The following is a 17244-nucleotide window of genomic DNA, read 5'->3' as shown; positions in this document are numbered from 1 at the left end:
CATCCTCTGAGTTCAAGCAAGTCACAGACACAGCCCAGACTTGAGGGGGAGGGACAAACAAGGACATCAATGTCAGGAAGCATGCTTTGGGAGACCACCAATGGAAGAGAAGACCAAAATAGTGACAATTCATTATGAATTTGAGCAACTAACATATCTTGCAACACACTATCAGATTAAGGATTGTAAATGACTAGACTAGAAGTTTAGAGGCTGTTTCTTATAACTCTGATGCCTATAAGTTTATAGGCCATTATTTAACATTAAAATATGTGTATTAGTGTATATTTTTGTCAAAAAGTAAACAACTCATAAATTATATTATCAACAATTTTACTCCAACTTGCATCTTTTGTTTCTCTTTAGTTCTTTGTGCTCATTCAGTTCTTTTTCTAGGGGGATGCACAAATAGACATGGTAGGATCTTTTGCTCCATGCAAATAATATCAGTCAAAAAAAAAGCTCTGAGAACCACTTTCCCAAGAAAATGAACCATTAGGGGCTGGCAATGTGATGCAGGGGGTTAAGCCACCACCTGTGATGCTGGTATACCATTATGAGCATGAGTTCAAGTCCCAGCTGCTCTACTTCTGATCCAGCTTCTTGTTAATGTGCTTAGGAAAGCAGAACATGACCCAAATACATGGGCCACTACCATCTATGTGTAAGACCAGGATGGAAGCCGGCGCCGTGGCTCAATAGGCTAATCCTCCACCTTGCGGCGCCGGCACACCGGGTTCTAGTCCCGGTTGGGGCGCCGGATTCTGTCCCGGTTGCCCCTCTTCCAGGCCAGCTCTCTGCTATGGCCAGGGAGTGCAGTGGAGGATGGCCCAGGTGCTTGGGCCCTGCACCCCATGGGAGACCAGGAAAAGCACCTGGCTCCTGGCTCCTGCCAGGATCAGCGCGGTGCGCCGGCTGCAGCGGCGGCCATTGGAGGGTGAACCAGCGGCAAAGGAAGACCTTTCTCTCTCTGTCTCTCTCTCTCACTGTCCACTCTGCCTGTAAAAAAAAAAAAAAAAAAAAAAAAAAGACCAGGATGGAGTTCCAGGCTCCTGGCTTCAGCCTGGTCCAGACCCAGACATTGCATCATCTGGGAAGTGAACCAGCAGATGGCAGATCCCTCTCTGTCTCTGTCTCTCCCTTTCTCTCTGTAACTCTGTCTTTCAAATAGATAAATAAATTTTAAAGAAAAAAGAAATGAACCATTAGAGATCTTAGATCTTATAGTAGCAGGGAGCGGCAAAGTGGACAGGATACTATGTGTCCCCTGAAGCTTTCAGAGTCTTATAGGGGAGAGAGTTGACAAGTACATGCAGTGTGGTTAGTGCTGTCATTGTGGAAAAAAGTCCTAAGAGCTAATGGAGAGCAGAGAATGCCTGCCCAGCCCGGGGGTGGGGGTGGGGAGTCACTCAAGGGACTCTGAGAGTAGGTGATCCTGAACTGAACTCCAGAAGCCATGCAGGAGTCACAGCACTGCAGAAGGAATAGCAGGAGTAAAAGCCAGACATGGGGCAGTCATCGAGATGTGATTCATCACAAATCTGGGAAGAGAGAGGGGTGCTTACCTTCCTAGTTTCTACTCATTCTTCTCTTAAAAAATGTACTCATTATGGGCTTGGTTTAAATCTTCTGGTGAATATAGATGTGCTCCCCAGCCTGATGTCAGAGTCATGAATTAATGCTTTCAGGAGAGAAAGAGCAGATGAAGAGGTGTTTGCTCCTGGATAATAGGGTATGTCTGATTCATTCGAATGAATGGAGAGACCTGGGGTGCAATTCAGTACTCATTGAATTCGCTGTCTTCTTCCGACTTGTGATTTCCATGCTGACATCTGTACAGACAAATAGAGTTTAATCCAGTGTAGAATTGCAGAGCTGGAAAAACGCTTCAGCAGCCTTTTTATTCCTACCCTCGCATTTTACACCCAAGGAAACTGAGGCCCAGAGGTACAGAGTGGTTGCTCAGAGTGCTGTAGCCCTAGTGATGTAAAAGACACTTCTCCCATCCAAGTCAGACAATATCCAATCTGATTTTTACTTAGAAAACCCCACTAAACCATTTTCTCCAAGAAAGATGCTCAGAATGGTGATGAGAAGATTGTTTATATTGCAAAAAGCCTCTGCGAGGACGGTGACGGGGCCAGCAGCTGGGAGGGAAAGGCTGGCTGACGTAAGCCGGAACAGGCGCTCATCAGTGCTGGCTGTCATCTCCGTCAAAGGACAGAATACCAGAGGTGGGCTGTCATGTGGGACACCATCTGGACAGTCACACAGTGTTCCAGACCCCGTATGTTTCCTGATGGAAATAGTGGTGCAACTCCTTCCATTATAAAGCCTAGCACCGAGCTACGACAGAACCAATAAAGATAAGAATGTGAATATTTGCTGAGTTACTGCAACATGTGCCTCTTCCCCTCATCGTCCCTCCTCAGCGGGAGCAGCAGCTCTTTCAGAGAGCTTTCCCTGACCTCCACTGCTTCCCACAATTCCCTTGCACGTCTACACCCCTGCTCTCCAGCTTGTGTGTCTGTCTCCCACGTGGCACTGTCCACTACGCAGGAGAGGACACCTAGAGTTTTGTGGCACACAGCTGGAAGAGCAGATACATTTGAACTCGAAAAAGCTTCAGAAAAGGAGTGACCCTTTTTTTCAGGACCAGACAGATGAGTAGAGGTTTGTCATGGGAAGGCAGGAGAGAAGGGCATTCCATGCAGATTAAAGTCATGATGTGCTTTTCAGCCCATTCGGTCACGTTTCCCAGCTCCTACCAGACCAGGCACTTTGCTGGTGCAGGAGTAGACAGCAGGCTGGTTTGGCTGGACATGGAGCATGGGGGGCAGGAGGTAAGCAGGGTGGAATGGGAGGTGAGCTGTCAGCACAGGTAAAGGACCTTCTGAAACTGGCTAAGGAGCTGTCCCTTTATCCTGGAAACCAAGAGAGGCCTCAGACAGGTTTCAGGCAGGGTGTGCTGGAGTTAAATGTGTTCTAAAGGAGGACAATCTCTGTGACAGATATGCAGTGATTCATAGGGTATATCCTTAACTGAAAAAACAATGTGCAAATGACAATCTGCACTGTGCCACGTTTTGTGTAAAAAAAAAGAAGGGGAAATAAAATATCTATGTAAATGCTCAGTTATGCAAAACTAAACCCAGGAGGAGTCAACTGGAAACTATTGAGTGAGTGGGAATGAAGTGTAAAGGAGACAGATGAGGACCGTGCAAAGGGAACACTGGAGAGCAATGTCTCTTTGAGTGTGCCTTTTTATATAATTATGACATTTGGAACTATACTAAACAAGAAGCCATAGGGGGCCGGTGCCACGGCTCAATAGGCTAATCCTCTGCCTAGCGGCACCGGCACACTGGGTTCTAGTAGTCCTGGTCGGGGCGCCGGATTGGGAGACCAGGATAAGCACCTGGCTCCTGCCTTCGGATCAGCGCGGTGTGCCGACCGCAGCGGCCATTGGAGGGTGAACCAATGGCAAAAGGAAGACCTTTCTCTCTGTCTCTCTCTCTCTCACTGTCCACTCTGCCTGTAAAAAAAAAAAAAAAAAAAAGAGAGAGAGAGAGACAGAGAGAGAAGCCATGGGGATGGAGAAAAACTCTAAAGTGAATTTGAAACAGGATCGCATGGGAGTGGGAATGAATGAACCTAAGTAATTTTTGAAAATAGTATTTGGGGGCTTGCGCCGCAGCTCACTAGGTTGATCCTCCGCCTGCAGCGCTGGCACCCCAGGTTCTAGTCCCGGTCGGGGCACCGGATTCTGTTCTGGTTGCTCATCTTCAAGTCCAGCTCTCTGCTGTGGCCCAGGAAGTCCTTGGGCCCTGCACCTGCATGGGAGACCAGGAAGAAGCACCTGGCTCCTGGCTTCCGATCAGCACAGTGCGCCGGCCATGGCGGCCATTTGGGGGGTGAACCAATGGAAAAAAGGAAGACCTTTCTGTCTGTCTCTCTCTCTCTCTCACTGTCTAACTCTGCCTGAAAGAAAGAAAGAAAGAAAGAAAGAAAGAAAGAAAGAAAGAAAAGAGAAAGAGAGAAAGAAGAGAAAGAAAAGAAAGAAAATAGTATTTGGGAGAATTTGCTGTTAGCTAGAAACAAGAACTGTAAAACAAATGGAGAACTCTATTTTGTTCTTCACAAGAGTGTGTACTAGCAATTCCGAAACTATTTTCTGTGTATTTTAAGATTGAGCAAATAAATATATTGTAGATAATAAAACAAAGTCTGCTGGAGAAGGATTTAGAAGTATGGAATGAGTGGTAGGCTTAAATTGACATTGTAGTGTTAAACTGGAGATGGAGGTATGAGTATGAACTCGGGTGTTAACACAGACAACTGGGTGGATAATTGGATGATGGATGGAGGGAGTGAGACAGAGAGACAGACAGGCAAAGATGAGGTGTGTGCATATATGCCTGCATGTATTTCTTAGTTCTCTCTCTGATAGGGCCTAGAAGTAATGATACCCCAGTAGCAAAGAGCATAACTAGTGTTCAAACCTTGGCTTCAAATACCATTCTCCACTAAAAGAAATCAAGAGTCTTTAGAGAAATGACTGACTCCACGACTGGAGCTGAAGAAGTACAAGATGAACCTGAAACATTTTGTAATGTCAGAAAGTAATAATTCTTCATAGAATGAAGGGGGTGTGTCTAAAGAGCAAAGAACCACCTTGAATGAGCTTCTACTAATCAAATCTGGGATGACTTGAGAATCAAAACAAAGAAGGCAGTAATGGATTATAACCCACTGAATAGAATATTAAATATACACTATATATTAGTGGAATATGCATTTACCTAGTTTTTATTTATATAATATCTGTATTTATAATATATATGTGTCCATTTGAATGTAAAAAGGAAAAGGAAAAGCTCTTCCTTTCAGTAGACTCCCAACTAATATAGAAGGAATGATAGAATTAAAAGCAATAGTTAATCCAGGCAGCAATGATCAGTGGAGCCTAAGCTAGTGGGTCAAGCGTTGTTGAGTAGTTGCTAGATGACAGCAACCTGAAGCAGGGTGAGGTCAGGCTGAGCAGCCTACAACACAGCCTGGATGCCTTTCACCCACTGCTTAGGCCATGTTGCTAAGTTGTATCTGCAATAGGGTAATAACACCATGACAGGCACCGTGCTTGGTGTGGATTTTGGGTTTGTTTGTTTTTTTTCCTATTTCTTGCATGTGTTAATTCACTTAATCCTAACATCAACCCAGTGAGCTTTCTCATTAGTACATTTTTAAGAGGAAGAAATCAAAATTCAAGAAATGAAATATTTGTCTAGGATCAAATAACTCATAAGAGGCAGAGCCCAGCTTCAAATTCCCTGCCTTCTGGTCTTGAGTTCAAGGTTGTTCTATCATTCGGTGGGTCTCTGGGTCCTCTCAAAGCGTGCAGGGTGACTAGGTCTGAGGGACTTTCTCAAACAGAAACCCCACAGCTGCTTCTTTCTCCCTGCTATATTTCCTAAGCACTCAGCCTCATTCCCTTCATCCAGGGAGTAGGAGCTGCAGCACTTAACTCCCGTGGCTGTTACGAGGACTAAATTGGGTAATGTGCGTACAGCACATAGCACGGTGCAAAGTAAGTGTTCACTAAATGACAGCTGCGGTGGTGGTAATTGTAGCTGTTGATGCTGAATTCCGCGGTTTGATGGAAAACGCTTCTAAGGGACACCTCTTGCTTTTGGACTGAGTTGATAATCAGGGGCCAGATCATAAAGTGCTTTGTGTATCGTGAATAGAAGATTGCATCTTATTCTGCAGGGGGGAAACAACTGAAGAGCTTTATTACTGGTTGGCAATTCAGATCAAGTGGGGGAGAGAAAATGCCAAGGCAGGGAGACCAGCGGGGGGAGATGATGAGGGTCGGAGTTACCTAATGGTCTGGTGCGAGGGAGCAGAGGGAGCACAGACTGGTCCTGGGGTTGCAGGAGCTTTGGCTGAGCCTGCCAGGGCATGATCAGAACATGGAGGAGTGGGTTATGGGCACATACCAGGTGCTGGCTTGGGATGGCTGGGTGCACACAAGGGAAGCACAGCAGACTTAGCAGCAGAATGTGCATATCTGGACTGAGGATTCTAAACATTCAGATTCAGGTGGAGGCCAGGGCCCGGGCCTGGAGCACTGAGCCTGGGAGTGAGTGAAGCCAGGCAGGGGAAGGCGTGAGAGGAGGTGGCTGAGGATAGGATTTTGGAAACAGCAGTATTCACAGATGGCAGAAGAGGAAGCCAAAGGAGACTGAGGAGGGGCACTCAGCAAGATAAGAGAGGTTCATGGAGGGAGGTTTGTGCCACAGCAAAGGCTGCAGAAAGAGCAGCTGAAGCAGAGACGGACTGAGCAGTGCTGGTGACCATGGCAGGAGCAGGTTGCTAGGCACTGGTGTACACAGGGGAGAACTGGACTCCTTAAGGGGAGAAACCAGAACTTGAATACTCCCAAGAATATAGGCAGCTCCCTCCCTGGCCACAGAATCCCACCGACGTCCTGAGCTCTGTGGGGTGGAAGGCCTTCCTCACAGAGCACATTCCAGCACCTTCCCTCCCCTCTGGGGCAGCCCTGCCGGCCCACATCACCAAGCCTGTAGCCTCGTCCGTGGGACTTATCCAAATGTGCCTCCCCCTGGCCATCTCTACAGCATGGCTCAGGTGCTCCTGGCTCCCAGAGCTGCCTTGACAGGTGCCCAGAATGCATCCCATTTTGGTAAAACAACTTGTTCCTTGGCAGCATCAGAGCCTGTGTTCCAGTTCCTCTTCATATCTCCTCCCACTAGTTCGGTGACTTTGCTTTCCAACCTTTGTTCACCTCAACTCAAAATGAGAAATATATTTTGTAAATGTTCGGCACACACTGACATGTAACTGAAAGAAAAGTCACAGGCAACAACACTTAAGCTCTCTAACATTGTCAATCCCATTCTATCTTATTCTACTGCATGCTTTTAAATGCTGGTCCTGACCCCTGATACTAATTTCACATCCTACAAAATGGACTGGGTGACCAATGGTATGAAACATACCTGCTAGCTGTGCGAGTGTTTGTCTGAATGCAACCCCCTTCCCCTCCCTCAGTATCCTCCACACTGGCTGCCATCCCAGCTCCTATTTATGGCTCTGAGGGGACAGAGAACAAATGGTTCAGTCACTAGATGTCAGCCAGCCTTGGAAGTTATTGAAGCTCCCAAGTGGCTCACCAGAGAGAGGGAAGCAGCTGTCATTTGGAAGTCAGTGGAGGAGAGAATGGCCCTCCTTCCAAGTCACCCCATATAAGCTGCTGTCCCTCAGATCACTCAGAGGCAGCCAACAGCCTATGGCGTTTTCACACCCCGAGGATGCCCTTAGGAACCCCCGACACTACCTCTGGCAAGACACTTAAAAATTCCCCGAGTTCAAAACTGCCCCAACTTGTGCACTCAGCCACCGGGTTTGCCACCCCAGCAGACAGTTACCTGTAGCCGCACTGGTCTGGTTGCTCTGGCTGCCCCTTCATACCTGGCTGAGGGACATGGGCATCCTTCCCTGTGACCCGTTGAACCATTGCCCTTGTACATCTTGCAGCTAGAGAACATTTGGGGGTTTTACAAAGTTCTGCTTACAGTGTCTTTTGTTTCTACCTAGGACGAGCCAGGGCTTCTGGATCTACGTTGACCGCAGACAGGAGGATGTTGCCTAAGGAATAGCACGAGAGTTTCCACACGTGCTGAGACTGGCCAGCTGCTGCCATGGACACGTGGGTCCTCTGAGCTGTCTCCTGACTGCACACCTGTGATGAGCCAGGCCCTGGGCCAGACCTCTGCCTCCCCCTGGTGAACAGAACTCCATCCCTGGCCTCCAGGCGTTCACCCCCACAGTGCAAATATGAGTGAAGAACGGTGGGTCTCTCTTACTCCGGAAGAATTTGACCAGCTCCAGAAGTACTCAGAATGTGAGTACATGGATTGACGGTCCTGGGATGGGATTTCTTCCTGGTCAAGGAGATGGTTTCTGGATGGCAGGGCAGTATCATCATTGCAAAGCCCCAGGGACCAGGTTGGACCTGATGGCTTCTATGTAAACACAGAATCAGTGTCTGTAAGGTCAAAGCACAGTTAGCTTTAGGCTCCATAAAGACCACATGCTCACCATAGAAGCTTGGAATGCAAGGTACTTGGAAGGAGATAGAATAGGTTAGGAATTGCCAGTAAACTCTGTGGCCATTTTAAAGCACTCCCCTTCTGGGCACCTTGCTCTACATGGTGGAGTTTGCACTGTGTACACCATTCTGATGCTTGCACCATCCACCTAACCTGGTCAGAAGTGTTTTACTTCTTTATGACAGAATTTTGAGGAGCTGCAGGCAGACAGGTTACAACATTGCTTAATTATTTGCTATAATAGACTCCTGCATTTGAACTCAAGCCTGTGTTCAGTGAGAAACTGAATTCTGCATCTCTTTGGCGACTTTGTGCTGGAAAGCCCAGGCTTTCACTTGGGGCTTTGGTTTCCCGTTGGTTGTGCCCAGGACCTGAGTCAGTGAATACTGGGAGTAAGGTCCATCCATGCTCACACACGAGCCACTCCTGATCCTGACTGGGGGCAGGGGTCGGCTTGCTCTGCAATGGACCCACACCTGACCACTGCACTCTGTGCACGCAGAGAACCATCATTCGTGGTGCAGAGCTCTCAGCCTCGCTGTCTACCCCACTCCCTGCTCTCAGTGCCTCTCCCTCCATGGTTGTTGTACTGGTGCTTTTGTATGTCATGACGCCTATAGTGTGTCAGCCTTTCCTACTGAACTCACCCGAGTCCCCTCCACCTGCCCTCCCTGTGAGCACAGCACTGGCGCAGGGAGCTCAAGTGCAGGCTCTGCCTCTTGCTGCTGTCTGATGTGACAGCCCTGACCCTGCTGGGCCTTACCCGTCTTCTGTGCAGTGAGAGGGTTGGACCAAGTGTTCTCTCCCTGTGGTCCCTTCCAGCACTAATGCCCTGTAACCCTGTGTGCTCCCCAAGGTCAACAGATGACCCATGTGTTACCTGGGGTAACAGTTACCTGTCAGTTTCCTTCCCGACACCCTGGAGCTGTGTTTTCTTGTCTGACCTGCAAGGTTTACAGAAACTCTCTGATGTATTGACAAGCAGCAAGCAGTCGCCCTGCAGGGTAAATTCAATTTAATTCAGCCTGCTCTGTAGGTCTGCAAAGTACCAGGCCCTGTCAGGGCTGAAAAAGAAGCACAAAGACAAGATTCCTACCCTTGAGGAATCCGAATCTTGTTAGGGAGTCAGGAATGTGCTTGTGACACCAGCAGAGAGCAGCAGGCAGACAGCTCCAGTAGCGTGGACCAACTGGGCGTATCGATGAGAAGGGAGAACAGGCCGGGAGGGTGTGGGGCTTCCCTAGGCTGCTGGCACAGCGCTGTGGCATGAGTGGATTCAGCCACATACCTGTTGTCGCAAAGTTCTAGAGGCAAGAAGTCCAAACTCCGTGAGATGGCTTCCTTTTGAGGGCTGTGCAGGACAGACTTGTTCCAGGCCTGTCTCCTTGGCTCATAGAGGAGTGTGTGCCCCTGAGTGCGAGTCTCTAAATTCCCCCTTTTCCTAAGGACACAGTGTGTTAGATTGGACCCATCCTCCTCCAGCATAGCCTCATCTTGACCAATTACATCTGTAGTAACTTGGTATGAGGTCACATTCTGAGGTCCTGGAGTGAGCACTTGAACATGTGACTCTGGCAGGAGGGTGCACCATTGAAGCTGTCACAGAGGACTTAGCTGGGTGAACTCTATGAAGGAAAGAGGTTTAGAATCTGGGTAGTAGGGACTAGCGCTGTGGCGTAGCGGGTTAAGCCACCACCTGCAGCACTGGCATCCCATATGAGTGCTGATTAAAGTCCCTGGTGCTCCACTTCCCATCCAGCTCCCTGCTAATGCATCTAAGAAAGCAGCGGAGGATGGCCCAAGTGCTTGGGTCCCTGCCTTTCATGTGGGAGACGCAGAGGAAGCTCCTGGCTCCTGGCTTCAGCTTAGCCCAACCCCCAGCTGTTGCAGCCATTTGGGGAGTGAACCAACGATTGAAAGTTCTCTCTCTCTCTCTCTCATTCTCTCTATTTTTCCCTCTCTTAAACTATTCCTTTCAAGTAAATAAATAAGTCTTTAAAAATAAAATGGGGTAGTGGTTGGGGGAGGGAGACAATGGAAGGAAAGGAAGAGGGTCCCACCAAGAGAGGGTGGGGAAGAGGGCTCCTGGGCTGGGTGCAGAGACACAGCAGGGAATCGGGAGAAGGATGCAGGCAGGATGGGGACAGCAGGATTCTTGAGCTTAGCACGTCAAGGTGTGGGCCTTCAGCCAAGCTGGCAGAGTCTAGGGCTGCTGATCTGGGCAGGGTGCTAGGAACAAGCAGGATCCTGTGGCTGAAATCTAGTCTGAGCTCAGGAGTGAGGGTAGGATGTGGAGCATGGCAATGAACAAATGCTGATTTGTGGGAAATTGTAGTAGATGTCTCAGCAAAGCCTATAGAACAAAAGAAAGCCATCTCAAGGACTGACTCTGTACAAGATGGGAACATTGAGATGCGGGGCTGGTGGGCACAGCTTGGGAAGGTTGGTTTTGAGCTAATCATGACAAGTCCGCTTGCGCATTCACATGTCCCAGCCTTCAGGAAACCAGCAGTGAATGAGACACAATGCCTGTCCCCAGAGAGCTCACAGCCTGGAGTGGGGAAAAGACGGACAGGATTCAAACAATGTTGTCGCAGCATGGCAGCTGCTTAAGAAGTGGGGTGCCTGGGGCGAAGGCCTCGCTCAGCCTGGCAGGAGCCTTCCTACAGCAACTCCCACCAGGAATGGTTGTTCCCAGACTGCAGACACGGGTACCCCGGGTGGAGGAGGTGGCTTGGGCAAAGGCAGGGAAGTGAGAAACACATCCTGGGAGCTGCCAAGACCCTCAAGCAGTCACAGGTGAGGAGTCTGGAGCGCGAGCTGATGAATGGCAGGGGGCAGTTGCAGAAGTGGAGAGGCCAGCAGGACCCCTCCATGGAGGGTCTGCGTTCTAAGTGAGGTCCCCTGTGGGCCCCTGGAATGCATGTGGTGGGCAGGGAGTGGCTGTGTGGGGCTAGGCTGCAGCTCTGACTTGGGAATCATGTGTGGACACAGCGGGGGAAGAAAAAAGTAAGAGTGAAGGGAGCAAGTGTGTTAGGAGAGAGGGGAGGATGCTGAATGGGGCTCGGTGGGCACTTGGGGACCGTAACTGAGCCAGAAGAAGACAGCAAGGAGAAGCCAGAAGGGCCAGAAAAGTCCCAGATGCAGGGAGCGGAGGGAAAGGAAACGCAGGCTCCCATGACGCGTGGGCTGAGAGGCAGAGGATGGGCAGCACCAGGGGTGCTGTCAGGACAGCTTCCTCTGTGGTTGGGCCTTTGCTTCACCCACCATTCTGTCCTCCTGTGACTTCTCCTCCTGCTGTCTGCATCCCAGGGCTGGACGAGGTGCTCTGGTCCTGTTCTCACAGGAGAGGAAAACGAGATGATTCTTGGAAAATGATTAATCCTCAGAGGAAACCCTGAAAAAGCCCCTTCCATCAATTTAGATGCACTCTGGTGTTCCGATTGCATTGCCATAGCAACCACTCTTCCATAACTGCATAAACAGGGGTTTGACAATGGAGAAATAATGAAGTATACAACCTGAGAATTGGATTACCAGGTGGGAAACGCTCCGGTGTGTTCCATGTGTACTGGGCACAATCAGAACCTTCTAGATGATCTGCTAGGGGAAAGAACCCATTGTAAAACTGCTCTCAGAGACATGCACAGTTATTTTACATATGCGTGTGTACCTATGCATGCATGCACACACACACACACACACATACACACACATGGCTTCAAAGCATTCATGGAAAATTAACATTATCCTTTGCTTCAATTTTTCTAAGACCTTTTAGAAGTTCCTTCATGTAGTTGATAATGTCATGTGAACCAACCGTGTAAAGTGCTCATCATAAAAAACTAATGCTGGGATCAACATTGTAGCAAAGCAAGTTAAGCTGCTGCCTGGGACACCGGCATCCCATATGGCTGCCAGTTCGTGTCCCAGCTGCTCCACTTCTGATCCAGCTTCCTGCAAATTCACCTGGGAAAGCAGTGAAAGATGGCCCAAGTGTTTGGGCCCCTGCACCCAGCCTTCAGGACAGCCCTAGCCATTGTGTCTGGGGAGTGAACCAACGGATGGGAGATCTCTCTGTGTCTCTTCCTCTCTCTCTGTAACTTGGCCTTTCAAATAAATAAATAAATAAAAACTAATGCCACATTAAGAATTTGTTATAAAATAACAGCAAAGCAGGCTGGTTCCATGGCTCACTTGGCTAATCCTCCACCTGCGGTGCCAGCATCCTGTATGGGCACCAGGTTCTGGTCTCAGTTGCTCCTCTTCCAGTCCAGCTCTCTGCTGTGGCCTGGGAGGGCAGTGGAGGGTGGTCCAAGTGCTTGGGCCCCTGCACCTGCATGGGAGACCAGGAAGGGGCACCTGGCTCCTGGCTTCGGAATGGTACAGTTCCGGCCAAAGCAGCCATTTGGGGAGTGAACCAATGGAAAAGGAAGACCTTTCTCTCTGTCTCTCTGTCTCTCTCTCTCTCTCTCTCTCACTGTCTAACTCTGCCTGTCAAAAACAAACACACAAACAAACAAACTTTGGATCTGTGGGTGAGAACAGCAACTATTTGTTTTTCCCATGATCTATGGACCAGAAATCAGGACAGGACACAGCCGGCAGGACTGGTCTCAGCTACAGTGTCCAGACTCCAGATGGGAGGACTCACGTGATGGGGACAAGGCCAGGAGCAGGGCTGATGCACCCACACAGTGGTGCCTTGGTGCTCCCTGGCACCGCTTTCTCTAACTCTCTCTCATGTTCCAGGGCTTCTCCTTGTAGCCTTTCCCTCCAGCAGGGAGCCTGGACTGCAGCGATGCTGGCTCAAGCGCCAGCTACACAGAAGCACCTGCTGACAGGCCTTTTTAACACCCAGGGGGCAGAGGCCCTAGAAAGAAACTGCACTCCCAAGGAAAGCACTCCAAGTCACGGAGGAGTGGCTCACACAAGAAGAGGAAGGGCCGACGGGGCCTCCCTTGGGGTTCACTCACCCCCAGCCTGCCACAAGGTGTTCCCATGCCCTTCGGCACTCTGCACAGGCTTGGTGGCCAGTGACTGAGGCCATGTCTCCCACCACGCCAGGGTTGCAATCTCAGGATGTATCGATAGACAGCCACATTCAGCCTTACCCTGCTGCACCCTCTAGAGGACTCAGTTTATTTCTGGGCACCTCAGTTTATAAGGGATGAGGACACCCTGGAACTTGTGTGAGGGACCCCACAGCCTGGTTATGGAAAAATGAAGATGATGTGCAAATTTGCTACAGAAGGGATGGGAAAGATGGGACAGAGATCATCGCTGTTGTAAGAATAGGTGTTAAATTAATTTTGAATGGTGGCCCGTGGTATGCTCAGGACCAATGGAGTAAATAACAGGAAGACTCTAGCTTCAAGTTCAGAATACGTCCACTCCTAATGGTCCAGGTTGTCCAAGATGGAGCAGAATTGACATAAAAGCAACTGAGTTTTCTTTCCCTGCAAGTGGTTGGGCGGAATTGGCTAAGACACCACAGGGAAGACAAGAGCATTCATTTTCTAGTTGGTTAAATGACCTTCATTTGTCCTTCTAATATAACCTGGTCTCTATATTTTATTCCAGAGGGCGTTTACATGTAGGGATGCCCCCTAGTAATCCTCCTCTTGATAAAACTGGTATGAGCTGGAGGGAAGGGCAGGTTTTTTTGAGTTTTTGGTTAATTCTTTAAAATTTCCATGCTTTATGAATAGACTATGGGGGAGGGAAGCCAGATGAAACATCAATTCTATTTTTAATTCTCTAAGAAGGTAGAACAAACATGTCCTATGCCAGCCAGTAGCTGCCTAGATAGTGTAGAATTTTAAAGCTGAGATCTTAATTATCAGGTCCAAGCTCTACTCATTTTACAAGTGAGAATGCCACACCGGGAAGAGCTCAATGACTCATTCAATGTCACACAGCAGGCCAGTGGTAGCAAGGAATTAGAAACACCATTTCTCAATTCTGCTGCAAGTTCAACTTGTTTCAATTCAGTTCCAACAAATTAAACAAAAGTACCTGTTGGAGCTCAGCCTCCAACCATACCTTTGTGACATTCAATTTGTCAATTAAATTATAATAGAGCAAAAATTCAAATTACATCTAAAAGGAATGAATCAGTAAATTGTGCTATTAGGAAATACTTTTTGTTAGACTCAGATGTGAAGGCAGCATTTCTGACTTTGAGGTGTAGGTATGTTAAATATTCAAACCTGTCAGCGGTAATGGGGGAGTCAGAGGAAATGTTTAGGACCAGAGAACAATGTCAAGTTTTAAGTAAACATCACCAAACCCTGGCTGTTGATATTGGCCAGGAGTGAGAGCTAACCAAATGCTCGAATGCTCGTGCAGTCCTGGGCCCGTCGAGCATCATTACTAGTTGCTGTGTCTTGGAAGGGATAATACCACCACTTCTCACCCACATCTCTCTCAGCAACGTCCAACTTTATTTTCCTTCAATGTTGATGAGGATTCTGTCCATGGAGTCATAGAATCTGCAAATAGGGGAGACTCTCTAAGAAGCTATGGCTCGCTCTCCCCCCACCCTTTGAAATAAATAAATCTTAAAAAAAAGAAAGAAAGAAAGAAAGAAAGAAAGAAAGAAAGAAAGAAAGAAAGAAAGAGCAGGGTGCCAGCACTGTGGCGTAGTGGGTTAATCCTCCACCTGCAGTGCCGGCATCCCATGTGGGTGCTGGTTCATGTCCCGGCTGCTCCACTTCCAATCCAGCTCTCTGCTATGGCCTAGGAAAGCAGGAGAAGATGATCTAAGAACTTGGCAACCTGCACCCACGTGGGAGACCCAGAAGCTCCTGGCTTCTGGCTTTGGATTGGCCCAATTCCAGCTATTTGGGGTATGAACCATCAGGTGGAAGACTTTTCCCTCTGTCTCTCCTTCTCTCTGTCTGTAACTCTGCCTCTCAAATGAATAAAATCTTTAAAAAAGGAGGGGGGGGGCCAGCACCGTGGCACATCAGGTTAAGCTGCCTCCTGCAGGGCCAGCATCCCATATGGACAGTAGTTCAAGTCCCAGCTGGTCCCACTTCCAATCCAGCTTGCTGCTAATGGTCCTAGGAAAGCAGTGTAGGATGGCCCAAGTGCTTGGGCTCCTGCACCCACATGGGAGAACCGGAGGAAGCTCCTGGCTCCTAACCTTAGCCTGGCCCAGCCTTGGCTTTTGTAGCCATTTGGGGAGTGCACCAGCAGATGGAGGACTTCTCCTTCTCTCTCTGTAACTCTACCTTTCAAATAAATAAATAAATCTTTCTTTTAAAAATGTCTTTAAAAAGAAGGAGAAGAAAAAAGTGGCCATTTGGATGCAGTGCCCCTGGCATCCTCTGTCTTCCAAGACCTTCAGAAGACCCTTCTCTTGTTTTTGGCATCTCCCTGTAGTAATTAGAAAACTCATTCATACATCCCAGTCAGCTTCTCTTTCCCCTTCTCTCTGTGCCCACCATCACTCCACATTAAGAGTCATTTACAGCCTTTCCAGTCTGCAGAATTCAAGAGTTCTCTGGCTTTAGCACTGTGCTCTTTCCTGCACTGTGGCAGGCTTGCCACAGCAGTCAGCCACACATCTACAAGACTGCTGCTTAGGACACATTCATCGAAATACAACCCATGGACCTGCATCACTAGTATCACCATGATCTTTTTGAAAATACAGACTCTCCGGCCTTGTCTTAGACCTGCTGGGTCACACTCTGGTGATTTATATGCATGTTACAATCAGAAGCTTCCAGAGGTCTTTATGCACCTTAGAATTTCTGTCATATATAGGTTTTAGATTTGCTTCGGAGAACACTGATTGATGGTTATTTTGGAGTTTGCTAGTTTAACAGGATAGGGCTCAAATACTCAGTGTTTTTTTTTTTTTAAGATTTATTTATTTATTTGAAAAGTGGAGTTGCAGAGAGAATCTGCTGGTTCACTCCCCAAACAGCTGAAATGGCCAGGGCTGGGCCAGGCCAAAGCCAGGAGCTAGGAGCTTCATCTGGGTTTCCCAGGTGGGTACAGGGACCCAAGCTCTTGGGCCATCCTCCCCTGCTATCCCAGGTGCATTAGTAGGGAGCTGGAATAGAAGTGGAGCAGCTGGAACTCAGACTGGCGCCCATACGGGATAACAGCACTGCAGACGGCAGCTTAACCTGCTATGCCACGCGCCAGCCCCCTCAGTGTTCTTAACTACAAGGCCATCCATTTGCTTTGGGTTCTGGTCCAGCACAGCTGATGTTCTGCTGGGAACACTGAAGCTCTTGATTGTCTGCTTGTTCAGATGGAGGGCGTCCCTGTCCCCTACCATGTGTATAGCAAGGTGTTTGTGAGTGTGCCAATTTTTTTCCTTATAAAGGCTGTGATTTGACTAGGAACCAAATGCTTGATTTAGATCCGATAGTTCTTGGCACATAAGAAGATAATTTTGGATGCAAAGCTTCTTGGTGCAGTTGTTTCCACAAGTGACTGGATCACAGAGAAGAACCTTCTAGACACCTGATTTGGGGTAAAACTGCTCACCGATGGTCCTGCCAGTCTGTGTTAATGCAGAACAGGCCCCTGCCTTGTCAAGCAAGTGAAAAAATCTACCTGTTGGGTTGAATTATTTGGTGTTGTCTGCTTAAACAACAAAGAACACCTGCTATGCACAGAAATTTTAGATTTAGCAGAATTATAAGTTTTTTTCCCTTTGTAATAATTATCCAACAAGTTCAGCTGCTTCTTAATAGTCTTTACTGGGGCCAGCACTGTGGCATAACAGGTTAAGCTGCTGCCTGCAATGCTGGCATCCCATAAGGATGCTGATTTGAGTCCTGGCTGTTCCACTTCCAATCCAGCTGCCTGTTAATACTCCTAGGAAGACAGTGGAATATTGCCCAAGTGCTTGGGCCGCTGTCACCCACATAAGAGACTGAGATGGAGTTCCAGGCTTCTAGCTTCAGCCTGGCCCAGCCCTGGCTGTTGTGGCCATTTGGGGAGTGAACCAGCAAACAGTTGGAAGATCTCTGTCTCTCTGTAACTTTGTCTTTTGAATAAATAAGTAATTTAAAAAAAAACAGATAGTCTTAACTTGCAAAAATAAAATCAGTTATACAACAGTAGTCCTCAACGTTAACTG

General features: G+C 48.3%; 1 protein-coding gene across 7 annotated transcripts in view; it reads left to right on the top strand.

The window, feature by feature from the left end:
• The window catches only part of DGKG (diacylglycerol kinase gamma), a 212200-nt gene that overhangs the window by 39558 nt on the left and 155398 nt on the right, over window positions 1-17244 (top strand). For all 7 annotated transcript variants that reach the window (XR_016233208.1, XM_051859167.3, XM_051859166.3 and 4 more), the window contains exon 2: window positions 7621-7927. Coding sequence is in view for 6 of the 7 variants with exons in the window: in XM_051859167.3 (XP_051715127.1) it covers window positions 7861-7927 (67 nt within the window). In the remaining variant the exon portion in view is untranslated. The remainder of the gene's footprint in view (window positions 1-7620; window positions 7928-17244) is intronic.

The sequence above is a fragment of the Oryctolagus cuniculus genome, chromosome 4, assembly GCF_051225735.1.
Source record: "Oryctolagus cuniculus isolate XC-2025 breed Fujian yellow rabbit chromosome 4, ASM5122573v1, whole genome shotgun sequence".
NCBI classification, from domain to species: domain Eukaryota; kingdom Metazoa; phylum Chordata; class Mammalia; order Lagomorpha; family Leporidae; genus Oryctolagus; species Oryctolagus cuniculus.
The sequence above is the reverse complement of the archived record's forward strand: the minus strand, read 5'-3'. Positions and strand labels throughout refer to the sequence as shown.